Below are 26,241 nucleotides of genomic sequence, written 5' to 3'. Positions count from 1 at the left end.
AGATAGAAAACGTTTACAAATCATAGCAAGGGAAGGTTTGTTGTTTGTTTGTTTTTTAAGATTTCATTGTTTATTTGAGAGAACGAAAGCAAGAGAGATCACAGAGGGAGAGGGAGAAGCAGACACTCCACTGAGCAGGGAGCCCGACGCGGGGCTCGATCCCAGGACCCTGGGATCATGACCCGAGCCAAAGACAGACACCTAACCAACTGAGCCACCCCGGCGCCCCGGGAAGAGTCTTCTTATCCAGGAAGTCTGTATCTTCCCTTGAGCCTTAGGAACTTGTTTCAACAAAGAAGGGCTCTTTTTACCCTCTCCAGGTTGGGGAGATTTGCCCCTAAACCTCCACAGGAGGCACTCTACCATCTGGGCCAGACTAGGGCACAGTAGCAAAGTGAAACCAGAACTTCCAGATGTCTAAAAGGGATTCCCACCCACTTCCCCAACCTGCTGCTATTCCCCACACCCCAAGGCAGGGAAGTCCCTGCTGCCTCCCCTCATCTCTAACTCAGCTGTCAGGCGGTTTAGGAGGCGCTGGCAGAATCAATGGCATCGACCAAGGGAGGGGGGGTGGCAAGGGATTTTCCTGTGCTTAACTACTGATCACGGCTAAGTGGAAATCCTATAAACACGAGCGGAAATCAATGGAGGCTGCTTAGCGGCCAGGGGAGAGGGGCGGCCCACAGATTGCATCTGACGGATGAGGGAGGGGGCAGCCAGGGAGGGCTCAAGGAAGGATAGCTGAGGGTAAGGTGAAAGAACAGGCAGAGCTGGAGAGAGAGGAGTCACTGTGGGAAGGAGGCCAGGGGAAGAGGCACAGTGTGCTCAGGAAGGAACCCCGTTAGACCCAGAGTTCTCTTCGCTGTTGAGGAAGTGACACCCTAGGCCAAGCTGCTGTCAGGAGCGTTAGTCCCCTGTGGCCTCTCTCTGGGGCTGTATACTTCTAGCAGGTGCTGGTAGTCCTGAGGCCGGAAGCACTGTAAGTACACCAGCACCTTGGCAGGTGCTCGCTCCTGCGCCGGCACGCCTGCAGGCCAGAGGAGAAAGGAGAGAAGCAGACAGAGCTGTAAATGCTTTGACTCGGCTCCCTGCCCTCATAGCCGACCCCAAAGTTGTTTCCGGGGCAGCACTGGGATTCTGAATGCCATCCAACCAGTTTCTGTAACCCGCCAGCGCACACCCTGATTGGCCTGTGCCAGTGGGGCCTACAAGGGCCACGGCGGGTGGGAGTGAGGCTGGGAAGCCAAGCATGAGCCTCTCCTCCAGCAAGGAGAAATGGTGAAGAGTCGCTCAGGTGCCATGTAGACAGAGGGTGCCTCCATATCCACTCTTTTCAGTTACTCCTCCTGTCCCCCAGTCAAGATTAAAGCCCATGGAGGCAGGCCAAAGCTCATTAGGTTGGTAATGAAGCACATGCAGAGATGCACACAGAGAACGGGGATAGAGAAAGGAGAGAAGCAGCAACAACCATGGGGTGGGATTCACATAGAATTCTAGCCTCTCTATGGTATGGAGCCGTGATAAGTCAGGGTCTTACTGTTAGAGCCTGGCAGCATGCTGGGCGGAGAGCAGGAAACTCAACTCAGTGTATGTTTGCTGAGAAAGCGAGAGCAGCATTCCACCACTTTAAGGCCTCATGGGAGGCACAACCCCATACTTCTGTGGATGAACTGTCTACAGAAAAACCTGCCACGACTTGTCCTGTTGTCTGTCACATAAATACAGTGTTCCTGCCTTTTACTCAAAGCCAACAGGACAAATTAAATGAGGATCTAGGTAGTTGTAAAAATTAAGAGGACAGGATTTGGGAGAAGGAAGGATGGATGGAAGGATTCAAGCAGAGAACGGACGCAAACTTGGAGCGGCTGGAGGTATGAGAACTAAATGAGGCAAGGACTAGGGAAGACAAGGAAGGATCCGATCCAGTTAGGCAGCTTCTGTAAAAGCAAACTGGGCCCTCCAAAAAATTGCCAAGACAATCCCCGTTACAGAATAATGCCAAGACCCTCCCCTCTAGCTGGTTCAGTGGGTACATCCGCAAGAGCAGTAGGGAAGGCAATGAAAGCACAGAAGGGCCTGTCTCCCTCACCGAGCATGCTGCTGAGCCTGTGGATCTTCTCTAGGGCAGCTGGGACCTCAGCCTTCTCGTACACCAGGGCTTCTACCTCCCCCACAGTGTAGCCAAAGTCGGCTGTATCCAGGTCCACCCTGAGCGGAGTCTCCTCTTCATCAGCTCCGGATAGCACCAGCTTCCAGGCACTACGCCTAGTCACAAAACTAGCTACTTCCCGCAGCTCCAGTGGGCCCAGCACAACAGCCACACCTCCAGCCCCCTGGACGTCAGCCCCCAGCACCTCACAGAGCTTGGCCACAATTGCAGGCTCAACTGTGAGTTCCACATACTCAGTGTGAGGTCCTGAGACCACTGCCGCTCCCGGATATTTGAGCTCCCATCCACTACCCTCTCGCTGTCGCAGCCAGTGGTCCGCCCGCATGAGGCTCAGCTCAGGGGTGTCATAGTAGCTGTCCCGGAAGGTGACCTGGTGCTCCAGGGTGCCCCCCAGCTCCTGCAGCCGCTCCTCTGTGTCAGGGCCAGGAATGAACTTTCGCTCCACCTCAATCAAGGCCTGGGCCATGCTACCTGCAATCACTAAATCAATAAACATCTGCTGAGCTCCCAAGGGTGCTCAGCCTTGCAGGGTGACAATTCGGCAAACCGCCCCCCACCCCGCAAGAATTTATGAGGCACACGCTGTCACCGAGCTCTGTGTTGGGGCTACAGCTCTTTCTCCCTGCCTCAGTGATGGATAGCCCCCGTCTGGCTCCGGTATCTGAAGGTTCTGCAACGGTGACAGATCTCCAGGTAATCCCTTACACCCTTGCTGATGTCCTCAATCCAAAGGGTTCCCTGGAAAACTGTAGTGGGGGTCCTCCTTTCCACACTCGCCCTCTATACCAACTACCCCAGGTGTCCAGTGGCTCACTTCGCGCAACGACCCCGCCCTTCGCCACAGCACCGGCCCGGCCCGCGGAGCCTCGGGTCTCACCTCAAAGCCCGAGGGTTTTCCACTCGCGGGACCTGGAGATGGGCGATGGGAGCCTACGCCACGCCCGCGAGGAATGCCGGGAGCAGTCCCTGGCCTTGGACCTCGGCCCGGATCTCTGCGCACCTGCCCGGTGCCAGCACGAGCGGCCATATTAGGCCCGATGTGGCGGTGCCGAGGACAGGCCAGGGTCCCAGAGGCCCGCTACGTGATGGGGGTCCGCGACCTCCGCGGTGGGCCGGGAGCGCAGAAGTCCCCCTGCGCTCTGCTCCTCCTGCCCGACCCCTGCCGGCTCCCGGGGGTCGGCCCGGGTCTCAGGCCTCAGGCTGAGCCCGGCACCCTGGGGCCCGGGTGCATGATGGGAGGTGTAGTTCCAAAGGGAGATTTTGCTTTCTCGCCCCACCCGTCGCTATGGTGACAGGAAAGCTGCGGTTACTGCCCGCGGGACTCAACCTAAAGTTGAGCAGGGGCGGCACGGACAGCCTGATGTAAGAAGCCGAGCCCCAGTCCGGTCTCCAGCCCCTTCACTTCCTAGGCAAATAGGCCTGAAATCCAAGCCACTTACTCAGACGCTGTCCAAGAGAGATTTTATTGGCTATCATGGCGGCCCACAAAATACAAGCGAGTAGTAATGGGCTGCAAAGGGGGATAACTAAGACCAGTTTAACTACTCAGGAGTTTTAGAGGGGATAATACATCCTGCCATGAGTGTTTAGGGGAAGGTTGAAAACTTTCAGAGAAGGAACAGTGTTTTGGATAGGAACAAAAGACACGACAGGATCTCAACAGAGACCCAGATGGAGACAGAACAGCATGAGCAAAGACCAAGAAGCTGGAGAGCACCTGGCCAGTGTATAAGGAGATGAGGCTAGAAATACAGTTGAAGGGCACGGTGGAAATGGCCTTGAGTGCCAGCCTGAGGAATTTTCACTGGGTTGCCAGTGGCCCCTGAGCAGGCTTTGTCTGGAGTGGGAGAAACTCTCATGTTTGCTTAAAATACAGGAAGATGTGGGGGTGGCCCTTTGACTGCTTTGGGAGATAAAATAAAGAAGAGCTCCTTCTCCTTACTCTCTCTGAGGGCTATGATTACCTGGAGACTGTGTGTCTGACCCTCTGGGTGAGGTAGCTTGCTGAGGAACAGTGGCTCTTTTCAACTCCTATGATGGGTGAGAAGTGCCAGGTTCTTAACATCTGTCATCTTCCCAGTATGTTTCTGGAAACAAATGACCTGTGGGAAATACTGTGGAGAGGACACTGATTTATAGACATAGCATCTTGAACTTGGGATGTCTTGGATGCATCTCTCTTCCACTCCATAACAGGTACCAGTAGTCAGGGAGGGGAGGGCCCCCAGCCCCTAGCTCCAATCACTGGCCTACTTTTCATCCATCCTTCGATTTTCAGTTTTCTTCCGTGGGGAAAAAGACCTTTTCCCCTGAATTATAAGGTCCTCTTCCCTGAGTTATAAGGTACAGTTCAGTGGGGCAGAGGGCAGACTCAGGAACCAGACAGACCTGGGGTTGACTACCAGCTTTGATTTCCAGGTGTTTGGTCTTGGGCAGGCTACTTCACCTCCCCAAACTTTTCATCTCTCCTTGGTAAGATGTGGACTGCCACAGTTATGGGTGGGGATTCAGTGATAAACGGTCACATCATAAAGCCTCAAAATGTTAGTTTCTTTCTCCTTCCTTTTTTCCTATAAACTCCAAGGTTTGTTTTTTTTCTCTTCTTTCTTTCTTTCTTTCTTTCTTTCTTTCTTTCTTTCTTTCTTTCTTTTCTTTCTTTCTTTCTTTCTTTCTTTCTTTCTTTCTTTCTTTCTTTCTTTCTCTTTCTTTCTTTCTTTCTCTCTTTCTCTCTTTCTCTCTTTCTTTCTTTCTTTTTCTTTCTTTTACTTTTAAGAGAAGTAGGCCACAGCAGCTATTGTGAGCTCTGGAGTCAGACCATCGAGGTTTGAAACCTGGCACTGTCACTTACTGGCCATGTGACTTTGGGCCACATAACTTCTTTGTGGCCTGGTTTCCGCAACTGTAAAATGGGACTAGTTGTGAGAATTAAGCAAGTTAATGTACATAAAAGTGCTTGCTTGGAACTGTTCTGTGCACTCAATAGATCTCTACAGTTATTATTAGAATATAAGAGAGCTTATAACCTGAAGATGAGGACCAGGAGCCAGAACCTCCCTTTCCCGACCCAACTCTGGGTGGAGGAGACAAACGCTCTCGGAGACTTCAGAGTAACTGCTGAGGAAGAGAAGGTTCTAGTACCCCATTGGAAAGGTGGGGGACTGGTAAGGCAGGAAGAAGGGAGTGGAAAAGAAAGATAGGCCTGGGGAGGCTCTGGGAAGCTGGTAGAAGCCCAGGCTTACCCTAGAGCCGATTTAAAACAACAAAACACATGTATGGTTTCTGTAGGCAGGAGGAAGAGGAGAACACGGGAAGGAGTTTAAAGGCGCCTGCCACCTTTGCAAGCACTGGCTTGGACCCAGGACCACAGTCGAGCAAGGTGGCCCCGCCCGCTGGCCGGCCTACCTTGGGGCCTCTGTCCGGCGCGGGTACGCAGCGCTTGCGGGCAGGCCGGTGGGAGCAGGGACGGACGGACTACAACTCCCGGCACTCACCGCGGCGGGCGGGACGCTGCACCTGCTCAGTGGGGCCGCCCCGGGCGCCTGGGTATTGATTATTCCATTGTGTGGGACGCCTCGGCTCCAGCCAGTGAATGAGGCGGAGGAGTGAGGGCGAGGAGGAGGAGGAGGAGGAGGAGGAGGAGGGCGGCGAGGAGGAGGAGGAGGGCGAGGAGGAGGAGGCAGGGAGAGAGCGAGTGCCCAGGGTGAATCAATGGAAACCCCCTCACGAAGCCGGGAAAACACTTCAGCCGCAGCCAAATAGCATTGATTATTTTCCTTCACTTCCCTCACCGCCGTGAATTTATTTATTTTTTTTTTCCATCTCCGTCCCTGACGCCCCGGAGTGAGCGCTGGAGGGAGGGAGGAGGAGGGGAAAAAAAAAAAGGAATCAACACATCGGAGAAGTCCCTTCCAAGAGCCGCCCCCTCCCCTCCCCGCCTCGCGCTGCTCGGCGGCCGCGGTTCGACTCCCGTCCCTGCTTCCAGCTGAGGTGTAAGTGCATCGATTTCCGATGCTGCTGGGTTGGTTTTTTTTCTCCTCTCCCTCTCTCTCTTCTTCCTTTCCTTGCTCTTTGGAAGCTGGAGACGGAGGGGAGAGGAGGCGCTCGGAGACTGCCGCTGGAGGGCACGGCGAGGGACGGGAAGGGGCTGGGGGAGGGGACACGGACGGACGGACAGACAGACGGAGAGCCTGAGGAGAAGGAGGGGCAGCGGTGGGGGGGAGGGGTGTGCGAAGGAGGATGGGGTGGGGGAGAGAGATGCAGGGGTGGAGGGAGAGACGGCGAAGGGAAAAGGCATCGAGGCTGGACCAGGAGCCAGCCGGACAGACGGAGGGTAACGAGAGCCTAGACGGACCGCGCCGAGCTGTGCGGGGAGCGGGGGTCCCGGAGGGAAGGGGAGGCCGGGTGAGTGCGGGCTCGGAGCTGTCAGCCCGGAGGGGCCTGGGTCTCGGCTGCCCCCCGCCGGCTGCGGGATCGGAAACCGCGGCAGGCGGGCTGACGGATGGGCTAGCGTGCTGGGGGCGAGGGTGGGTGGGAGGGGACGTGGATACTCTTAATCTTCGATCTTCGTTTTTGCCTGAAGTTGAGCTTTTTTTTTTTTGGAAAGGTGCGAGTAGTGAGGGGAGGCCACTGCTCCACTCAAGGTGAAGTGTGTCTCTCCTGGCCCCCCAACTCTCCATCTGCTCTGCTCTTGTCTGCCCCCCTCTCAGAGTAGCCCTATCATTTTTGAGCACTCGACCACGCGTGGTCTCGATGTGCCTGTAGCCCCGCTGATCTGTGTCCATGCGTCCCTGCCTCTTGATTTTGCCATTCTTCCCCCTCGTTCATTCTCTCCAGCCATCCATCTCTGGGTCTGTGTGTCACTGTCTCCGCATGTGACTCTTCCTATCCGAGTGATCCTCTCCCTGTGTGTCCCTGTCACTATGTGTCACGCCTTGGCTGCCTGACTGGTCTAGGACTCCATGCCCTCTTCTTCAGAGTCCTTATGATATCCCTGGCCTTTTCAGGCTACTTTTTTCATGCTTATCATTCATGATTGTGGCAGTCACTGGTCAGGGGCCTGGAAAGAGTCTGAGGGATGGGGCAGATGTGTCTTCCTGAAGGACTCAAGTACCCCTTCAGCACAGCCAGGATAGCATCCTTTTGCACCTTCACCCAGGAAGCTTTGGAAGTTCTAGCATTGTTGACTATCTCCTTTGCCATGTGCCTGTCTCCCCTACCAGAACCTCTGGTCTCCTGCGTGTCATCTGCCTCTCCAGGAGCTTCCCACCACAAACCTCTTCTTTGCTGACTTGATTTCCTCCCTTCCCTCATTTTGCCATTGTATTTTTTTTTCATTTCCCCACTTTGTTTCACCCCCTTTTTTTGCATTCCTGTCTCCCATGATCTCCCTTGCCTGTCTTTACCTTTGTTCCCATAACATGCCCTCTGCCTACCTTTTCTCCTTGGTCACCCTAATTTCCTTTTATCCCTTATCCTCTCACCCAGCATTTTAACCTCGGCAGCAGAAGGTACCAGAGAGCAAGGGGCTGGGAGAGGTGGGGAGTATGGTTTGTGAAGGCACATAAACAGGCCAAGAAATCAATTTAATGGGCTTCCAGGGGCATATAACCCCTTCATCAGTCAGGGCCATTATGTCCATTAACTGTCAACTTTGATTTTGTAAGGGGACATTCTCTAGGACTCTGAGCTCCACCCTGCTTGGTTGCCTCTCATCCTTCAGTTCATTCTAGATTTCAGTGGCTTTTTCTTCACTTTCTAGCTCATCTTCTTCCTGGGCCCCTGTTATTATCATATTTGGATTCAGCATAATCCTTTACGAGGCTGTTTTCATTCATATGACAGACGCTATCTTGTACAAGAGGCCAGGTTCATTCAGCCTAAAGAATGGGAAAGGTGGATAAAGAGTCAGGAGACTTTACCTTGTTTTAAGCCCATCATTGTTTTCCAGCCCTCGGAGCTTGGAAGGGTAAGAGAAGGAGGTAGATAGGGGCAGAAGATGGAAGATTTCAGAGGTGAACAGTATTCCAGAAAGGAAGGAGAGGCTGGGTACAATAAATGTGTGGGGTAGAGAAATGCATGACGTGAGGAATGTGCAAAAGGAAGGGAAGAAAATCCATGCGGAATGGGGGCAGGGAAGGAACTGAGGGGTGATTAATGAAAAATTGGGAGAATAAAATAAAGCATGAGTTTAGAGCGATACAGAAGATGGACAGAAATGATAGAGTATTCCCAAAGAGGAGGTCAACAGAAAAAGCAATATGCAGTGAATACAATGGTAAAGTGGGGGAAGGGAGGAATTGAAGAATAAGATGAGGTGGAAAAAGAATATGGTACAAAGAAGGTAAATGGAAGGCAAATGGAGGAGTGCTGAAGCAGATCAGAGCCGCACAGAGCTTGGGAGGGGGAAGAAAGGAGAGAATGAGGTATCAAAGGGAACAAATGCCTCTGGTGTGAGAGGGACACAGCGTGACCGGTGCAAAGAGAGCACCGCAGGAGGGGTGATTCGGAAAAAGGCATAGCAGAAATACCACTGGGTGAAGCCCTGCAAGGGAGAGATGCCAAAGGAGAGGCAGAGCGCGTGCAGAGATACTGGTGAAGAGACAGGAAAAGAGACCTCACAAGCATTCGTTCCATTGGCCACATCCCTCACTGCCCCACTAGAGGCCTTTGCTTTTCATTCCCAAGCCAGGGGGACACAAGCAAAAAGATGAAAAAGTAGAATTCCCATTTACTTTAGCTGACAGGAACTTGAATCTTTCTAGCCCCCTGAGAACCAAAGACCTCAAGCTTCTGATGTCATAAATTGCTCGTGTTGCCTTGGCAACCTGACAGGGTTCCTCCCTCCATGATGTCAGAGCAGCTGGTGTTACCTTGAGACCCACAGAGGAACAACTTGCTGCTTTGCTGGGAGCTGTACACGGACAGGGCCAGGGCCGGAGTCTGATCTGTAGGATCCCTGGGTCTGGGTCGGTAGCTTGACCTTGCCTCCCTGGAGCTGTTCTGAGCTCAGAGTGAGACCTGTGAGTGCCTGACGTTCACTAGAACCTACAGGAGCAAGAGGAAGGGACCTTGGGAGACAGGGGGCATTAAGGACCAGGTGGTAGGACTGAAAGGCAGGCAAAGAAGGAAGAAAACTGGAAATGGCAGTTAGGGAACATGAAAGGAGAAGGGTTTTGTGAGCAGGGAGGAGAGTTGTTGAAAATGTAAGATGAACCTAGCTCTGGGTTTAGGCATGGAGACTGAAGCTGGAAATGCAGAAGAGAGGAGATCAGGGCTGTGTGAGTGTAACCTGAGGCAGAGCTAGAGAAAAGGGCAGGGTTCTGAAAGGCCAGAGGGCACAGTGGAATTTGGCTGGGGAGGGGGGTGAGGGAACTGAGTGGAGAAAGGAAGCTGTTGGGTGAGAGACCCAGGGTTAGTCATGATGGCCCTAGGAGCAGGGGCCTTGTCCATCTACTTTCCGATTGTTTCCCAGCACCTAGCCCGGCGTCTGCCACATAGAAGATGCTTAATAAATATCTATTGATTGAATGTTGAATTAATCGGGAGAAGCTAGGGAAAAGAGTTGCCCACCTTCCTCTCACCCCAAGCCTCAAGCCTAAGTCTGCATAAATGGGCAAGTTGGGAAAGCAGAAACTGAAGGAAAGGGCTGGAGGGGAGTTCACTGAGCCCCAGTGAGACCTGAGGTGGAGAGAGGCGAGACTGACTAGGTGAGGGGCACACCTGGTGTTAGCCAAGGGCAGCCACACTTGGAGGGCTGACTCCAGGGGCTGATCTGGGGAGTCTTTGGAGAGATGATGGGAAGAAAACATGAATGAACAATCTCAGGAGCCAAGAGGAAGATGCGGAGGAGGGTAGAGAAAGGAGGTGGTTTCCAGAAAAGGTTGGGAGTTGTTTCTAAAGACAGAGTTGGCAGATTTGAATTGGAAGTAGCATCCCCACCCTACCCCATTCCCAATCATGAAACCACAACTGAATCAGCCCTACCCCTGCCCAGCCCCCCAAGTCACAAAGAGTTCATAAATCAATACCAGGCCCATCCTATACACCCTGTGCCAATCCAGGCAATTACAAGGAAGTCAGCATTGGCCAAGTGGGCCAGCAGGCAGGAGGCACGGACTTGGATGTAAGGAACCCTGTGAGGGATGGCCCTGTTGTTGAGAGAGTCCAGCGGTATCTAGAAAGGGATGGGGTGGGGCAAGAGATGCAGAGCTCAGCACAACTCTGAGGGAAATCTGCAGAGAGGTCTCAATACACAGAAGTCTTAGAGAAAGATGCACCGGTCACGGATTATAACCTGTCCTGTTTCTATGGTGGAGTCAGAAAGACCCTGAATGGGTTGAGGACTCTAGGAGAGAAGACCTGGAAGGGAGCAAGCAAGCGGGGAGCCCTAGTGGGGGATGGGGGTGGGGAGTCTGGCTATAATGAGAAAGGCCAGGGCAACTGGAGAAGGGGCTGGGGGGGAGGGGGTAGCCTGAAGGGAGGGCCGTGGCGGTTGGATGCACTGTCAGCCACCACCATGGACCTGGGCAGCTCATATTTTGTAGCAGGCGACAGGCTGTCGACACGGCGGTCCTTTACCTCACCGTTAGAAACTCATTTCATTGATTTTTCCATCTTTCTTCTCTGCCTTCTCAGTCATCCCACCACTCACTTTCCCAGAGCCCCTTGCCTCTCTGGGGAAAGCCCCAGGGGACTGCCTGCCCACCCCTCCCCCACCCCAGGCTCTTGAGACAGGGGTGAAAGATTTAGAGGGCCTTCCGGCACCCTGAGGTAATGCCATTGGCTCTCAGTAGCCCCCTCCTGTAGGAAACTAGTCTGGAGACCGGGGCCTTTGGACGGTTGTTTGGGGTGCCCCGTGTAAGGGGTGGCTGGGCTGAGATCCACCCGTTCTCCTGTCACCAAGCTATACCACTGAAGTGCAGGCTGCATATACCTGGAGGGAGACATCTTTTTCTAAATTCCTGCCGAGATAGCTGGGCATCCCTCAAAATTTTTCTTTCAAAGTCAAGTGAGAGAACAGGAGCTGCCCCTGTGTTTGGGCAGGAATAAGGGATTCCATGAAAGCGAAGTTTCCAGCCTTGGAATCGCCGCAGGGCCATCCACCTGCCCGGTGCCGGCTCGGCGGCCTGTGCATTTAGGACACAGTAGCAAGAGCTCTGTTCTGAGAGAAGGTAAATGTATGCAGGGTCTCGCTCCGTGTAGCGCGCCGATGTGCAGTCAGTGGGGCAGGAGGGGTGTGGGCCAGAAATTTTTACTTCCTGTGTGGACATTTCCCTAGTGCCTTCTCCAGTCACAGCCAGCTACCCTTAGCCTCTCTCTTTGGGGCTGGGATCGGAAGAAAGGTTAAGAGTCAATTGCCAGTCATCTGGCTTCTCAGTGAAGGAAGGCAGAGGGTGGGACGGAGCGTTAGACTGGGTTTCCCTGAGGAACTGATGGGATACACGCCATTTCCATCATCAAATCTTTCAATCCTTGTTTTATTGGTGACAGCCCCCCCCCCCCCCAAGTCTCAAGCCCAAGGCCCTCTGGCTGGCTCTGTCCTCCTTTATCTCTGGTCTTGGAGGTGGTTTCTCAAGTCTGGGATGTCTGAGTCTGGATTCTGCTGCTTCCTCTGACTCATGGGCCTGTTGCCCCCACGGCAGCTGTCTTCCTTTCTCTCCAGCCCTTTCCAAGTTCTGGACCACTGGCCTGCTTGGGCCTGAATGCCTTCTTCCACCTCCAGCTTCTTCTGGCTACCCGATTTCCAAAATCCAGAGATAAATCCTGGTGCTTCAGGGAAAGGAGTGCACTTGAAGTTAGGAAGAGAGAAGGCCAGGGGAGGCCAAGGAAGGGGTGCAGGATGGATGGGGCAGGGAGTGGGAGAGGCGGGGAGAGGCAGAGTACGACTGAGAGAAGGAGTCCGAGGTAAAAACCATGTGACTTGGAGCTGGAGTGAAGGCCACAATTTAAATGAAAAAGGAAGGAGGGCGGTAGGCTGTGCAGCGGGGAGAGAAATGGAGGAGCAAAACCGGGCGCCTGACCCCCTGCCGGGAAGCGAAGGCAGCGGGGAGGAGGAGGGAGGGAGAGTGGCTGGCGAGAGGCTTCCAGCGGAAAAGGCAGCCCCGGCTCAGCCTCCGTGGCAGTCCTGAGTTCAAGCCGTGCTGGCTTTGACCCTTGTGGGAGGAACTGAAGTGGCAAATTAACGACGATAATGAAGTCACTGCTCCTTGTTTGTCTTTGCTGGTTTCCCCTTGAGATTTGTCCTTTGGCCAGACGGGGCAACGTGGGGGAGGGGAGGGCCAGCGGCGGGGAAGGGCGGAGGAGGGGCGCGGAGAAGAGGACGGGCGAGTGGCGATGCGGAGGCCGAGCGGACCTGAGCGAGGGGGAGGGAACCCAGGCATGGGGGAGGCCGAGGGAAGGGCACGCGCCAGGAGCAGGGGAGAAGAGTGGGGAGCGGAGAGACGGGAGGGAAAAGAACAATGGGGAACAGGGCAGGGAAGCCTGGAAGGAGGAGCAGAAAGACCAGGCGGGAGACGGAGAGGCGGCACGGGGAAATGGCGAGCCGGAGGGAAGGATCGTGGCCGGGCTGCGGGAGCTGCAGCTGGCGGGGCCAGTGGGCGGGGCCTCATCTCCATCTCTAATGGCTGTGAAATGAGGTTAGCTCCATTAGAGGCGGCGAGAGTGTAACGGGATCACACTCATTAGGGCTGGGCCATCCCAGTAATTACCACCACCCCAAACACGCCCGCGCCAGCCAGGCCGCCGAGCACACACAGGCACGCGGCCACACACCCGCACCGGACACGCCGCCGGCCCGCGCGGGCAGAACCGGGCCGTCGGGGAGACCGAGCCGGAGGCTTGAGAGCCAGCACCTTCACTCACCCCGAAGAGGGGCTGGGACAGACAGCGCTCCACCCAGGCCCTCAGCCACACACACAGTCAGAAAGCAGTAAACACACACGTACACCCCGACTCAGCGAATAAGGCACGTGGATGAATAATTATCGTTTCCACTTATTGATCACAAAGTGCTGGCCTGGATAATGATCATCTCAATGGACACAACTCCATGAGGAGCTATTCCCCATTCTGTATATGAAGAAGCAGTTTTTAAGCAACTCACCAGAAGTCACGTACATAATACACACCAGAACTAAAATTTGATTCCAAGTCCATCTGACCCTAAAGGCCGCGTTCTTATATAATACCATACTGCTTGTCTTGAAGTCCATATGCTATTATGGATGCACATATGTAGACTTTAAGAGACATTATCACAAATGAATACACATATCCTCAACTCGACCTTTTGATATCTAGTTCTACCCACACCCCCAAACACAAACACACAAAAGGAATGGCCAGGGCCCCTCATTGACTGCAGTGTGAATAGCGCCCCCTGGAGTTGCACAAAGCAGTGGTCCTGTTCTGGCCCATCTTCTAAGAAACAGAGCGGCCATCTGACCAACACCTTCCAAGCTGAAAGAGGACCTGATATGCTCAAGGCGAGACACACATAAGGGCAGAGTAACACACACAAAAAACTCAAAGACCTCATTCAAAATGCACGGCAGCCCGAGTTCAGAAGCTTACAAATTGTGCTGGGGTCAGGCTACCTGAGTCCAGTCTGGACTCTACTTCTTTCCAAGTGTGAGACCTTAGAAATCCTTAACCCGTCTAAGTCTGGTTCCATGTTTGTAAAATGGGAATGAGTAGCTATATCTGTTTCATCAGATTGTAGTGGAGAATTAGGTAATGCAGTGCTTGCTTGGCCAGGGCTCAGCCCGGTGCTGGCACATGGTAAACATTTAAAGATATTATTAGTTGCTGTTGTGACACTATTTAAATGGAGTCGTTACCATCACAAAGGTTCATGTAGACTCAAAGAATCAGATTTTATTTATATACACAGTCACTTACAATTGTATTCTTCCAAATAATTCTAAGGAATCGTGTGTAATTCCTTTTGAGTGCAGAGAGATCCGCAGTCTTCTACAGAGGTCCCCCCTGCCAGGATCAGAGAGGATCCCGAATCTGAACTCAAGGGCACTACTCCGTGCCCCTCATATAGAAGAAGGGTTCAGAGCTGGCTTTGTGGGGTTGTCTGAGCCTGAGTCTGCCAGGTGCACCTACAATATCACAGCTCCATACTGCTGTCCTAACATTGAGGTGTCATTAAGGGAGAAGCATGGGCAAGAGGTCCAGTCCTCTCCAGGACATCCACCCCTCCAGCAGCCCACTCAACAAGCCGTGCAAATGTGGATGGATGTTCAACTAGCTAGCTGTGGTTTTAGTCCACTGTTTCCCTTTGACCCCCGTCTTCAGCTCCCAGCCTCCCCCCCCCGCCCCCCGCCCACCGTCTTCTTCCTCTCTGTCTCTCCTTTCTCCTCACACCTCACCTAGTTCCCTCATGACCACCTTAAGCATCTTGCAGGGTGTGAGACACAGCCCCCTTGCTCCATCCCTCCCAGTGGGGACAGGCCACCTGCCCAATCTGATGTCAAAGCTGGGAGGCTTCAATGAGATTCAGTAATCACATGTGTGGATCAAGATCCAGCCCCTTCTCCCAGCTTCTCTACCTCTCCCTCTTTCTCCCTCTTACTCTCTGTCTTAGCTGTCTCTTTACCCCCATGACACTCCTTCTCCTGCCTGAGTGTCTCATTCCCTGCCATTCTCATTTTCTGTCCTGTGGACAAAACTTCTATTGCACAAAGTAAACACTGCCAAATATTTGGGGTAGGGGGAGATGGGGAGATCTAGGAGAGGTAGGTAGGATTAAAATAGAGGAATAAATACTCCTGAAACTAATATTACACTCTATGTTACTTATCAGAATTTAAATAAAAACTTGAAATATGAAAAATAAATAAAGGGGGTACCTCTTTTTGTTTTCTTTTTAAATAAGAAGGTAAGATTTAGAGACAGAGAAAATGATAGTTTTAAATGCAGGGAGAGGCCTTTTAGTTTTGATCCAAGCATGAGCTGCTTCTGCACCCAGGCCAAATGTGGGCCTAGGCAAGACTTCCATTCTCTGCTCTGGGATGATGGGGTGTCTCAAGGCCTGGCAATCAAGAGGGCCAAGTGAGAAATGAACTCTGCTGCTGGGCACACTTAGATTTAAATCCTGTCCATTGAAGATGCTGCCCTCAGTTTTTGAAATGGGCAGAAATTAGAGGATGAGTCCTGGTCAAGAAGGGGCAAGGCAGGGGCGCCTGGGTGGCTCAGTCGTTAAGCGTCTGCCTTCAGCTCAGGTCATGATCCCAGGGTCCTGGAATCGAGCCCTGCGTCAGACTCCCTGCTCAGCGGGAAGACCGCTTCTCCCTCTCTCACTCCCCCTGCTTGTGTTCCCTCTCTCGCTGTGTATCTCTCTGTCAAATAAATAAAATCTTAAAAAAAAAAAAAAAAAAGAAGGCAAGGCAGAAGGAAAGTTGTCACCTACCTGCAAACACCTTGCTCTGCTCTGTGGGCGGAGCTAGCCAAGAGAGAAGGAAAAGAACTAACCTGACCATCCAGTGTGTGCGTGGTCACATAGTCTTCACAGTGGGCCAGGAAGGAAGGGATCATTCTTCCCATTTTCCCAGATAAGGAAACAGACAAGTAACTTACCAAGGTTGCACAGCTGGTGAGTGGGGGAACCAGCACTGAACCTGGGTCTGCTTGAATCCAAAGCCCATGTTCTTCCCCTGCCTTAAAAATAAAGCTCATCAAGTCAGAGTTTATTTGCTGTTTATACCAAAAAGTCCCCCTGAGACAGGGCACTCACTCCATCTTTCCTTTTTCTCTTTGAGACCTCTTCTCCATGGCCGAGGCCTCTTGAAAGCAACAGGTTGAGGAGACAAAATGGGGAGAGAGGCCAGGGCAAAGTGAGTGTGGAAGAGAGCAGTGCCGTAGGCAAGAATTTCAGAGAGAGGAAAAGAGAAAAGGAAAGGTCCTAAAAATTGATTCTAAATAAGGGAAAGGGGATAGATCCAACATTTGGAAAAATGGAAGGCCAGAGTGTTTGGAGGGCTCTGATGCAGAAATCATTGTATGCAAATTTTAAGCAAAGGTGCTGGTGCCCTCTGGCAGACTTTCCTGCGAAAGCTTTTGCCTTGTCCTTGGGTTTGGAGAAAAGAAGGGAGTGGGGTTTTGCTTTCTGGTGTAAGGAAGGGAGGCCGGGAAGAGAAAGGCAGTCTGTCCCCCCACCCCCACCCCCGCCCGGCCTGTCTTCCCCTTGGTGATGTTCCTTCTGTAACCACTAGGGAGCAGTAGTGTTCCTTTTCCTCGCGTAGTCGGCTGGGGCCGGGAGGGGGCGCTACCCAAGGGTAGTCCCCGTCTCGCCGGGACCCGGAGGGAGCGCTCCTGTCCGGCTTTGCCTCCGCTTCCACAGGCCAACCTGAACCCACACCCTAATTCCTCCTCCGTGAGGGAGAGATTCTTTCTTCGGGCCTCCTTTCTTTGGTCCTTCCTTTGCCCTTGCTCCTTTGGCTCCTATAATTCTCTGGTCTTAAGTCTCACTGTGTTCTGCCTGTCTTGCGTGGTCTCAGAGCCCACCTTTTCAGATGGCCGTAACTTCACACCCAAACCTTTTTTGGTCCATCTCAGAACCTCTCTCTCTCTTTGTCTCTCTCTTCCTCTCTCTCTCTCGATAGCTTTCTGGTCCCACTGTATGTCTTGGAGCCTCCAGGCTCCCTCCTGTTCTAAGTACTGTGTGTCTGCCCAGTGAACAGGGAGCGCACATCAAGAAGGAGGAATTCTTGTTCAGCTATTAACTGGGTGTCTTTCTGTCCACCTCCCATGGACTAATACGTGCAGTTCAGTGATGACGTTTGTGGGGCAACCCCTCCCTAGCTGAGCTTTGAAAGTAGCACTTCCATCCTTCCCTTCTCATCTGAGCAGTAGCCAGGGACACGGCTCTGGAAAGAGGAAGAGGGTAATAGGAAAAAAAAAATATCTTCTATTTCTCCATAGCTTTCTCTCCCTCCTCCCCCTGTGAGGGAAGGAAGCATTAGGGAGGGAAGTGGGATGAAGGGGCAGCAGGGGAGCTCTGGAGACTGGGGCCATTTTGGAGCTGGAAGATTCATCTCAGGGGACGACTACACCCTCAGAACTCTCCACCCTCCCTTGGCTCCAGGCCTGCCTCCTCCCATCCCCCTCGGTGGCAGCAGCCTTGTAATTTAAAGCTCTCTCTGTCGCCTCTAATGTGATCCTCTCGTTTTATTGACTCTCTCTGCCGTCCGTGGCGCCCCTTCACATCAATCTCCGCTCTAATCACACCGCCGCCACTGCCTGCTGGCTCCCCTAACCCCTCTCCTCCTGGGCCCCAGCCCTTGCTGCCACCTTTCCTTTGACGGTCCCCCCACTTCCACCCTCTGCCTGGTCCGCCCTCTTCGGCCCCTCCCTCCCCCAGAGGCAGGAATGCCAGGGCCCTTGAGGGTCGCCTTCTCCCCTTCCCCACATCTAGGATGTGCCCCAAGGGACAGGAGACGCCCTTAAGGACAGCCTGGACCTACAGGAGGAATGGCAGTGGTCTGAGGGGGGACAGGACGCTTGGCCTGGGGGTGGTAGGTGGAGGGTGACTTTTTGGTCTGTCATCTGGTTCTGCATCATCTCCAGCAAGAGCTGCAAACCGAGTTCCAGGTAGGAAGGGCAAGGAGAGGGACAGAGACCCAGAGAGGGAAGGAAGAAAAGAGTGAGGAGGAGGGAAACGGAAGGAGGGGGAAAAGGTGAAAAACTAATTGCAGCAGTTAAAGGTTTGTAATAAATAGAGGGTGAGGGGAGAAGCGCAGAGAAGAGGGGGGAGTGAGGAAGGAGGGTGCACTGAGGCAGAGATAAATTTGCAATTGCAATTCTTTCCTGTAGAGGAGGAGGGGGAGGTGGGGAAGAGATTTGCAATTTTAAACAGCTGCCGACCTCCCCTCGGCTGTCTGGGTCTCACCCACAAGCTAGCCCAAAGCTAAACTCCTTTGGTTTCTAGCTAGCAATCAGCTGGGTCTTTTTCCAGGCCTGGGAAATAAAGGCTTTGGAGAGAGGATTTGGGTCTTAGGTCTTCCTAGCACCTCCTCTGAAGTTGGATCTGGAGTTGTGAGGCAGGAGGAAGCAGCTGATCGATGTGATGTAGGCACGGTGGCCCCGCGGGGACGGAGCACCACCCAGGTCAGCCCTCCGTGGCAGGGCCTGGGAGAAGCCCCTCCGGCCCAGCCACAGTTCTCACCAGGTGGGGCAGCGGAAGGGTAGCGGGTCCTCACTGTGGGGGGTGACAGTGGACTCTCAGACCCTCGTGAGCCAGCTCACCTACCCCCAAGGGGTCCGTAGGAGGGACACCTTTCTCAGATAGTGTTGGGCTTCTGCTTTCTGGTTATGTAGGATAACCCCTCCATCTAATTCCTTTACTTCCCTCTTGGTTCTCCAAGTACCTCCCCCCGCACCACCCCCAGCCCTCCACCCCTCGCCCAGGTGCTGATTTGCATTTTCATTAGCATGCTGATCCAGCCCCACGCGGAGCTCCTTAATGGCTCCGTCTTCACGCCTGGCTAGCCCCCCAGGAGGAGGGGGGAGGTGGGAAAGGGGGCCTGCAGGCTAGGTGGGGCCAGACTGAAGACCCAGTCCTAATGGAAGAATCTGAAGGTGAGGGTTAGAGGTGGCCCAAGGAAGGAGAGGCCACATCCCTTCCCGGCACTGGGCTGAGCGCTGAAGGTTAAGTCAGAGGCTGGCTGATAGTAAGAACTGGAGAGGATGCAGGCCACTTGGGACATTGGGAGAAGTATGGGATGGTGAAGTCTGGGGAGTTGGTGAGTTGGGTGGGGGTGCGGCGGGGAGGTGGGGTAATCAAGGTAAAACTGTGGGGCGTGGGAGGCCCGGTGCTTCTAGTCAGCTGGAGGGAGCCCAGGAATCCTGACTGCTAGACCTTTGGAGGTGTATTTGGTCTGTACTGGGTCTGAGGACGATCCAGGTAGTTGGAGGAGCCCAGGTCTCTGTGCCCCGCCAGTCCTTTTCTAGTTTCACCTCCTTGGACCTGTGTGACAGTCAGCAGCTCACTCAACCTCTCTGTGTCTTTGGCTGCCTCATCTGTAAAGTAAGGTGGTTGTTAGATTAAATGAGATTATTGATGAAAGCATTTAGCACAGTGCCAGGACCGTGGTTTATGTACCTGGATAGCTTTTAATAATATTACTGTTACTTTTTTTTTTTTTTAATCTCTTTGGGGAGGAGGAGGTTAATCACATAGAAGCTGTTGTCTTCCAACTGGCCAGGGAAGCCCCCACCTATTCCACATGCTGAGACCAGAGATGGATGATCTGGAGGGCACCTGCAGGCCAGTGAAAATTCACTGTGGCCTCTCTGGCTAGAGGACCTTGACTTAGGGAAACAACCCCTTCATCGAGTGGAAAATCTGAGGGTCTTTCCTAGAGTTCACTCATTCAACAGATAATGTATTGACTATGTGGCAGGCATCTTTCTTGGTGCCAATGATAGAGTAATAAATAAAGCAGAGTTCCTGCTCCCCTGGAACTTACCTTCTGGAAGGGAGAAATAAGTAAACCAGGAAATACCGGGTAGTGCTAAATCTCTGAAGAAGGTAACCCCCAGGGCATGTTAGCCTCCGTAGGGCGGGAAGGCCTGTTGGAAGAGGGGATATGGAAGCAGAGACCTGAATGAGACAGAGCCGCTAAGCAGAAGTCTAGGGAAGAGTCTTCCTGTCAGACTGAGTAAGCTGTTTAGCCTTAGGCAAGGCCCTAAGGTGGGAATGAACTTGGCGTGTTTGAGGAACAGAAAGGCCAGTGGGCCGCTGCTAGCCAGCCAGGCAGGGTGGAGGGTTTTAAGGTGTGTCGGAAGTAGGTAGGCACCAGATCAGATAGATCCTTTTGTAGATCAGGGACGGAGTTTGGATCTTATTCACAGTGCAGTGAGAAATCACGGATGGGTTCTAAGCAGAATATAGTACAATTTACGTTTTAAAAGATGCTTCTTTATGATACCTGAAATGTGCTTTAAAACAATATAGGAAAAGGGGAAGTGGGTGAGGATATGGATGGAACAAGACCGGCCAAGCTGTCCCTGTCAGGTGGCTTTTGAAGCTGAGTAATGAGTATGAAAGGGTTCCTGATATTATTTGGTCTACTTTTATATAGGTAGGTTTGGCATTTTTATTTTCTTTTTTTTTTAAGATTTTATTTATTTGAGAGAGAGAGTGAGAGAGAAAGCACAAAGAGGGGGAAGGGTCAGAGGGAGAAGCAGACGCCCCGCTGAGCCGGGAGCCTGAGGCCGGGACTTGATCCGGAGACTTGGGATCATGACCTGAGCCTAAGGCAGATGCCTAACCGATGAGCCACCCAGGCGCCCTGGCATTTTTCCTAATTGAGAATTAAGTGAAAGATCATTCTGGCTGCTGGAAGGAAGGAGACTGGGTTGTAGGGGCAGTAGTGGGAGCAGAGGCCACCGTGGGGTCCGTTGCCCTGGTTCAGGAAGGGCAGTGGCTGGGGCCACCCAGGTGCTAGTGGAGACGACGCTGGTGGGGGACAGGACAGGTGTCTGAGAGGTTGCTGTCCAGTTGCATATGGGTGGGGGCAAGAGGAACCTTTTAGGTTTTTATTGATTTTTTTTTTAAAGATTGTATTTATTTATTTGAGAGAGAGAGATTGAGAGAATGAGTGGGAGGAGGGGCAGAGGGAGAAGCAGACCCCCAGCAGAGCAGGGAGCCTGACCTGGGGCTCGATCCCAGGCCCCTGAGATCATGACCTGAGCTGAAGGCAGACGCTTAACCAACTGAGCCACCCAGGCGTCCACCTTTTAGCCTTTTAGCCTAAGCAGCCAGATCAATGGAGGTACCAATTTTGGAGATAGGAAAGATGGGAGGAACAAGTTCAGGGGAGAAATACAGAGTTCTGATTTTGGACATGTTAAGTTTGAAGACTTAGTACTAAGGTGAAGCTTCACGTTGGCAAGCGGGTACCTGAGTCTGGTGCTCGGGGAAGAAGAGAGTGGGGCTGGAGTAGCTGGAGGGTTGACTGCCTGGCTGGTTGTCTCTCCTGCCACCTCACGGCCCCCCTCTCTCTCCACGTTCCCCCCCACCCAGGGTTACTGGCTGTCACGCTGAAATGAACCCCCGGCACTCCTCCGTCTGCCATGGCTACCCTTAACGCATCCTCTACCACTGGCACCGCCCCCACCCCTGGGCACGATGCCCCGTCCCCGCCTCCGGACACCTCCTTCCCCAGCACCCCTGCTGATCCTGTCACCAAAGATCCCCCTGCTGCCCCCTCCAGCTCTGAGAGCATGAGGCCCTCAGAGCCAGGGGGACAGGCCCTGGAGTCGGGCTGTGGCCTCGTCCCACCAAAGGAGACCGGGGAGCCCCGAGAAGAGCCTGGCTGTGGTGGCTTCTCACCAAAGGACCTAGGAGTGCAAGAGGACGAGGAGCAGGAGGAAGAAGGAGGAGGGCTCCCTCCCATGGACCTAAGCAACCATTTATTCTTCACAGCTGGTGGCGAGGCCTACCTCGTGGCCAAGCTGTCCCTGTCAGGTGGCAGTGAACTCCTGTTACCAAAGGGCTTCCCCTGGGGCGAGGTGGGAATCAAGGAAGAGCCCAGCCTGCCCCTCCTTGCCCACCCGCCCCCTGCACTCCTCACTGCCCTTCACATCCAACATGGCTTTGACCCAATCCAAGGCTTTAGCTCTTCTGACCAAATTCTGTCCCATGATACCTCAGCGCCATCTCCGGCCACCTGTGAGGGAAGGGATGGAGCCTTCTGGAGCTACCAGCTGGCTCCAAACCCCCCCGGAGATCCCAAAGATGGCCCTACGGGGAGCCGGGGAGGAGACCACAGGGCACTCTTCTGGCTCTGTGTCCTGTGCCGCCTGGGTTTCAGCAGGCTCCAGGCTTTTGTGGGTCACACACAGTCTCATGGGGTGAAGCTGACCCCTGCTCACCACCTGGGCCTGCCCGGTAACCCAGCTGTCCTCCAGGCGGCAGAGGAGGGCTGCAGGGCCCTCCTAAGCTTTCTGGAACCAAAACCAGCTGCTCGGCCCCCTTTAGAAGCCCCCCTTGACAATAGCAGCACGGTGGGCACGGAGGCGAATGTAGCCCGGCCCGAGGATGGCCCCCCTGAGGCAGAAGCCCAGGCTCCTGTCCTGCCTGCGGAAGTCACGACCCTCAGCCCGCCCTCCCCGCCCACACCTCCCGCCACCTGGGACCCCAGCCCAACCGAAGCCAAAGAATCGCCGATGGCAGCAGGTGAGGCGGGGCCGGATTGGTTCCCCGAGGGGCAAGAAGAGGATGGAGGGCTCTGCGCCCCCCTCAACCAAAGCTCACCCGCCTCCAAGGAGGGGGGCACTCTCCCTGCCCCAGTCGGCTCCCCCGAAGACCCCAGCGACCCACCGCAGCCCTACCGCCTCGCTGAAGACTATAGCCCGGCCCCTGCGGCCTTCCAGGGCCTCAGCCTGTCCAGCCACATGTCTCTGTTACACTCTCGCAACTCCTGCAAGACGCTCAAGTGTCCCAAGTGCAACTGGCACTACAAGTACCAGCAGACCCTGGACGTGCACATGCGGGAAAAGCACCCCGAGAGCAACAGCCACTGCAGCTACTGCAGCGCGGGGGGCGCCCACCCCCGCCTGGCCCGGGGCGAGAGCTACAACTGCGGCTACAAGCCCTACCGCTGCGACGTGTGCAACTACTCCACCACCACCAAGGGCAACCTCAGCATCCACACGCAGTCGGACAAGCACCTGGCCAACCTGCAGGGCTTCCAGGCGGGCCCCGGCGGCCGGGGCAGTTCCCCGGAGGCGTCCCTCCCGCCCTCTGCCGGGGACAAGGAGCCCAAGACCAAATCGTCCTGGCAGTGCAAGGTGTGCAGCTATGAGACCAACATCTCCCGCAACCTGCGCATCCACATGACCTCCGAGAAGCACATGCAGAATGTCCTCATGCTGCACCAGGGGCTGCCGCTGGGCCTGCCCCCCGGGCTGGTGGGGCCAGGCCCCCCGCCCCCGGGCGGAGCTGCCCCCGCCACCTCCCCTGAACTCTTCCAGTACTTTGGGCCGCAGGCCCTAGGGCAGCCTCAGGCTCCCTTGCCTGGCCCCGGGCTGAGGCCGGACAAGCCCCTGGAAGCCCAGCTGCTTCTCAACGGCTTCCACCACCTCGGAGCACCTGCTCGCAAGTTCCCCGCAGCCGGTAAGCAGGGTAAGCAGCCCGGGCTCTGCACCTGCTTCCCCTCCTCCCTTCCCCAGGCCCAAACTCAAGTCCCTGCTTCCTCCCAAGGGCCGCCCCCCCCACACTCGGTAACCCCAGCTCCCTCCCTCAGCACTGTCCTCATTTGCCCACCCGCCCCTTTCCTTCCCTGGGCCACTCATCTGTGTCTGTCGCCCAGCCCCTGGCAGCCTCTCACCGGACACCCACCTGCCTCCGAGTCAGCTCCTGGGCTCCTTGTCCGACAGCCTGCCCACCTCACCGCCCCCAGATGACAGCCCGTCCCTGAAGGTGTTCCGCTGCCTGGTGTGCCAGGCCTTCAGCACGGACAGCCTGGAGCTGCTGCTCTACCACTGCAGCGTGGGCCGAAGCCTCCCGGAGGCCGAGTGGAAGGAGGTGGCCGGGGACACCCACCGCTGCAAGCTCTGCTGCTATGGCACCCAGCTCAAGGCCAACTTTCAGCTCCACCTCAAGACCGACAAACATGCTCAGAAGTACCAGCTGGCCGCCCACCTGAGGGAGGGGGGCGGGGCCATGGGCTCCCCGTCCCCGGTGCCCCTGGGAGACGGGGCCCCTTACGGCTCCATGACCCCGCTGCACCTGCGCTGCAACATCTGCGACTTCGAGTCCAACAGCAAGGAGAAGATGCAGCTGCACGCCCGGGGTGCAGCCCATGAAGACAACAGCCAGATCTATAAGGTGAGAGTGGGCCAGGGAGGGTCTGGCACTTGAGGGGCCCCGACACAGAGCCCCTGGGGAGAGAGAAGAGTTGAAGGGCATGGGGGTGGACTGAGGAGACCCCCACGAGTGGGAGAGCGATGGGAAAACCTAGGGTGGCAGGCTTGGATAAAATGGCAAGTATGTACCAGGATCATCAACTTTTTGGAGACGGTTGTGGAGAGGAGACCAAAGGATGGTGGACTCAGAGAAAATGAATCCAGTACTTTATTCAGTTTTTCTGGTGTTTGGGACTAGAGCGGGGGGTGGGGAGAGGGAGGGGGGTGTCTGTCTGCTCAGGCCATCTTGTCACCAGCTCAAGAGGATGGAAGCAGATTCCATTCACCTACCAGGAGGGAGGCCAGGATTGGTAGGAGGAAGAGAAGGAGATGGGGGAGAAAAAGCACTAATATCCAGGTGGCCAGAGGAGGGAAAAGGGTGTGCTCAAGAGGGCAGAAGGAATGGGCAGGGAGGGGCTGCTGCTGGTCAGGCTCCCCTTGGGGAGGCGGAGGGGGCCCCTGAGATCTAGAGGGGCCTGTCCCTTCTGGCCTGAGCAGCCTCTTTCCGCGCTTCCAGTTTCTGCTGGAGATGGAGGGGGCCGCGGCCGGGGCCGAGCTGGGGCTCTTCCGCTGCCTGCTGTGTGCGTGGGAGACCCCCTCCCGCCTGGCTGTGCTGCAGCACCTGCGCGCGCCGGCTCACCGCGACGCCCAGGCCCAGCGGCGCCTGCAGCTGCTGCACAGCGGCCCCGCGGCCGAGGAAGGGCTCTCGGCCCTGCAGAGCATCCTGAGCTTCAGCCACGGGCAGCTCCGGACTCCCGGTGAGGAAGAGGGGGCTGGGCGGCGGCGCGCGGCGGGAGCTGGGGCTGGGGAGAAGGGCATGCCAGTGAGGAGAACCGGGTCTGTGGGCAGTTGAGAGCAAGTGGAAAGGAGCCAGCCGTGAAGGGCTGATAAAACCGGACTTGGGGAGCAGTGGGGCGGCCCAGTGAAGGGGGAAGCAGGAGGCTCGTGGGAGGGAGAGGCAGAGAAGGGCAGGGGCTTTGCTGGGTGGAGAGCAGAGAATGGGAAGGGAGGTGAGGAGGAATCACCCAGTGATTCCAAATGGTGACCAGTGTCCCAGCAACGCTAGGTGCTGGGGGGCGGCAGGAGCTGGTCAGGAAGGAGAGAGGAAGTAGAAAAGCAGAAGAATGGGATGCACTTCGTGCTGGGCCAGGGCGTGAAGGAAGGAGATGGGAGATGGGAGCTGGGGACCTGGCCCGAAGGCAGCAGGGAGAGGAAGCCCTTGACGAGCTCCCCAGCCTCTTCCTATCTCCTAGGAGGTCTTCAGCCTGAAGGCTGGGCTTAGGGTCCCCCTTAGGCAGCTGAGGTTGTACCAGCAGAGACCGGAAACAGCCAGCCAGGCGCCACTGATCCAGAGGGTGCAGGAGAAGAGCCTGGAAGGGGCTGTCAGAGGTGGGCACGGGCATCCGGGCTTTGTAGGGGCCGGCGGCAGCGGGTGAGGGTGAGGGTGCGGGCAGCAGGAACCAGGAACAGGCAGCATTGACTGGTGCTAATTGAATTGCCAATATGCTGGCTGGAGTTAAGTGCCGGAGGGGCCCGGATCAATAGCTAATGATCCTGGCGCAGGGCTGAATGGAGTTAAGGAACTTTAACACTTTAATTAGGCTGCCACCGAAAATAAATTCCTACACATCTGTCAATTCTTACTTGAGTGGTAATCTCCTCTCCCAGCTAGACCTGCCGCCTCCTGTTCGCTGCACCTGCTTCCATTCGGCCTCACCTTCCTTCTCCAGTGCCCCTCCCTTTTTGTTTCTGGGCTCCCTGCTTCCAGGACCAGTCAAGATGGGGAGCCGACTTGGGCCCCATCTCTGCTGCCTACGGCTAGACTTGTTTCCTCATCTTGAAATGACGGGGGCTGGGCTCACAGACAGGATCTCTTAGGCCCTCCTAGCTCTAACCCTGCCGTTTCTCCTTCATCCTCTCTTTCTTTTTGGCAGCTTTTTGTCCTCTCCAGCCTGTTGGCTCATCCATCCATCTTCTCCTTCTCCTGGCTGCTTGTCCTACTTCCTCTGCCCTATGTACTCCCTTTCCTGATGCTTCACTCTTTTTTTTTTTTTTAAAAGATTTTATTTATTTATTTGACAGAGTGAGACACAGTGAGAGAGGGAACCAAGGCAGGGGGAGTGGGAGAGGGAGAAGCAGGCTTCCCGCCGAGT

General features: G+C 54.9%; 2 protein-coding genes and 1 long non-coding RNA gene across 6 annotated transcripts in view; 1 reads left to right on the top strand and 2 right to left on the bottom strand.

The window, feature by feature from the left end:
* Nucleotides 1-36: 36 nt before the first annotated feature.
* THTPA (thiamine triphosphatase) lies at nt 37-3,556 on the bottom strand. 4 transcript variants are annotated; one of them, XM_036114873.2, is made up of 4 exons: nt 3,048-3,555; nt 2,760-2,916; nt 2,090-2,650; nt 37-1,027 (listed from the first exon to the last, which is right to left on the bottom strand). In XM_036114873.2, the coding sequence occupies exons 3-4, from the start codon at nt 2,634-2,636 to the stop codon at nt 882-884; spliced, it is 693 nt and encodes a 230-aa protein (XP_035970766.1). In that variant the 5' UTR covers nt 2,637-2,650; nt 2,760-2,916; nt 3,048-3,555; the 3' UTR covers nt 37-881. The 4 variants fall into 4 exon arrangements, with proteins under 4 accessions (XP_035970766.1, XP_035970765.1, XP_035970767.1 ...); XM_036114872.2 differs by having other exon boundaries at nt 2,760-2,840; XM_036114874.2 differs by lacking the exon at nt 2,760-2,916 and having other exon boundaries at nt 2,090-2,641; nt 3,048-3,556.
* A 2,577-nt stretch (nt 3,557-6,133) lies between these two features.
* The window catches only part of ZFHX2 (zinc finger homeobox 2), a 28,765-nt gene continuing 8,657 nt past the window's right edge, over nt 6,134-26,241 (top strand). The window contains exons 1-4 of the mRNA XM_036114765.2: nt 6,134-6,159; nt 21,204-23,297; nt 23,494-24,011; nt 24,606-24,846. Coding sequence (XP_035970658.2) covers nt 21,254-23,297; nt 23,494-24,011; nt 24,606-24,846 — 2,803 coding nt within the window. The 5' untranslated portion in view covers nt 6,134-6,159; nt 21,204-21,253. The remainder of the gene's footprint in view (nt 6,160-21,203; nt 23,298-23,493; nt 24,012-24,605; nt 24,847-26,241) is intronic.
* Nucleotides 24,240-26,241, bottom strand: part of LOC118550100 (uncharacterized) — a 29,439-nt gene continuing 27,437 nt past the window's right edge. Inside the window, exon 5 of the long non-coding RNA XR_013440627.1 lies at nt 24,240-24,891. This is a non-coding gene — a long non-coding RNA (uncharacterized LOC118550100). The remainder of the gene's footprint in view (nt 24,892-26,241) is intronic.

This window comes from Halichoerus grypus, chromosome 8, assembly GCF_964656455.1.
Source record: "Halichoerus grypus chromosome 8, mHalGry1.hap1.1, whole genome shotgun sequence".
Classification (NCBI taxonomy): Eukaryota; Metazoa; Chordata; class Mammalia; order Carnivora; family Phocidae; genus Halichoerus; species Halichoerus grypus.
Note: the sequence above shows the minus strand (reverse complement) of the source record. Positions and strands in the feature narration are given on the sequence as shown.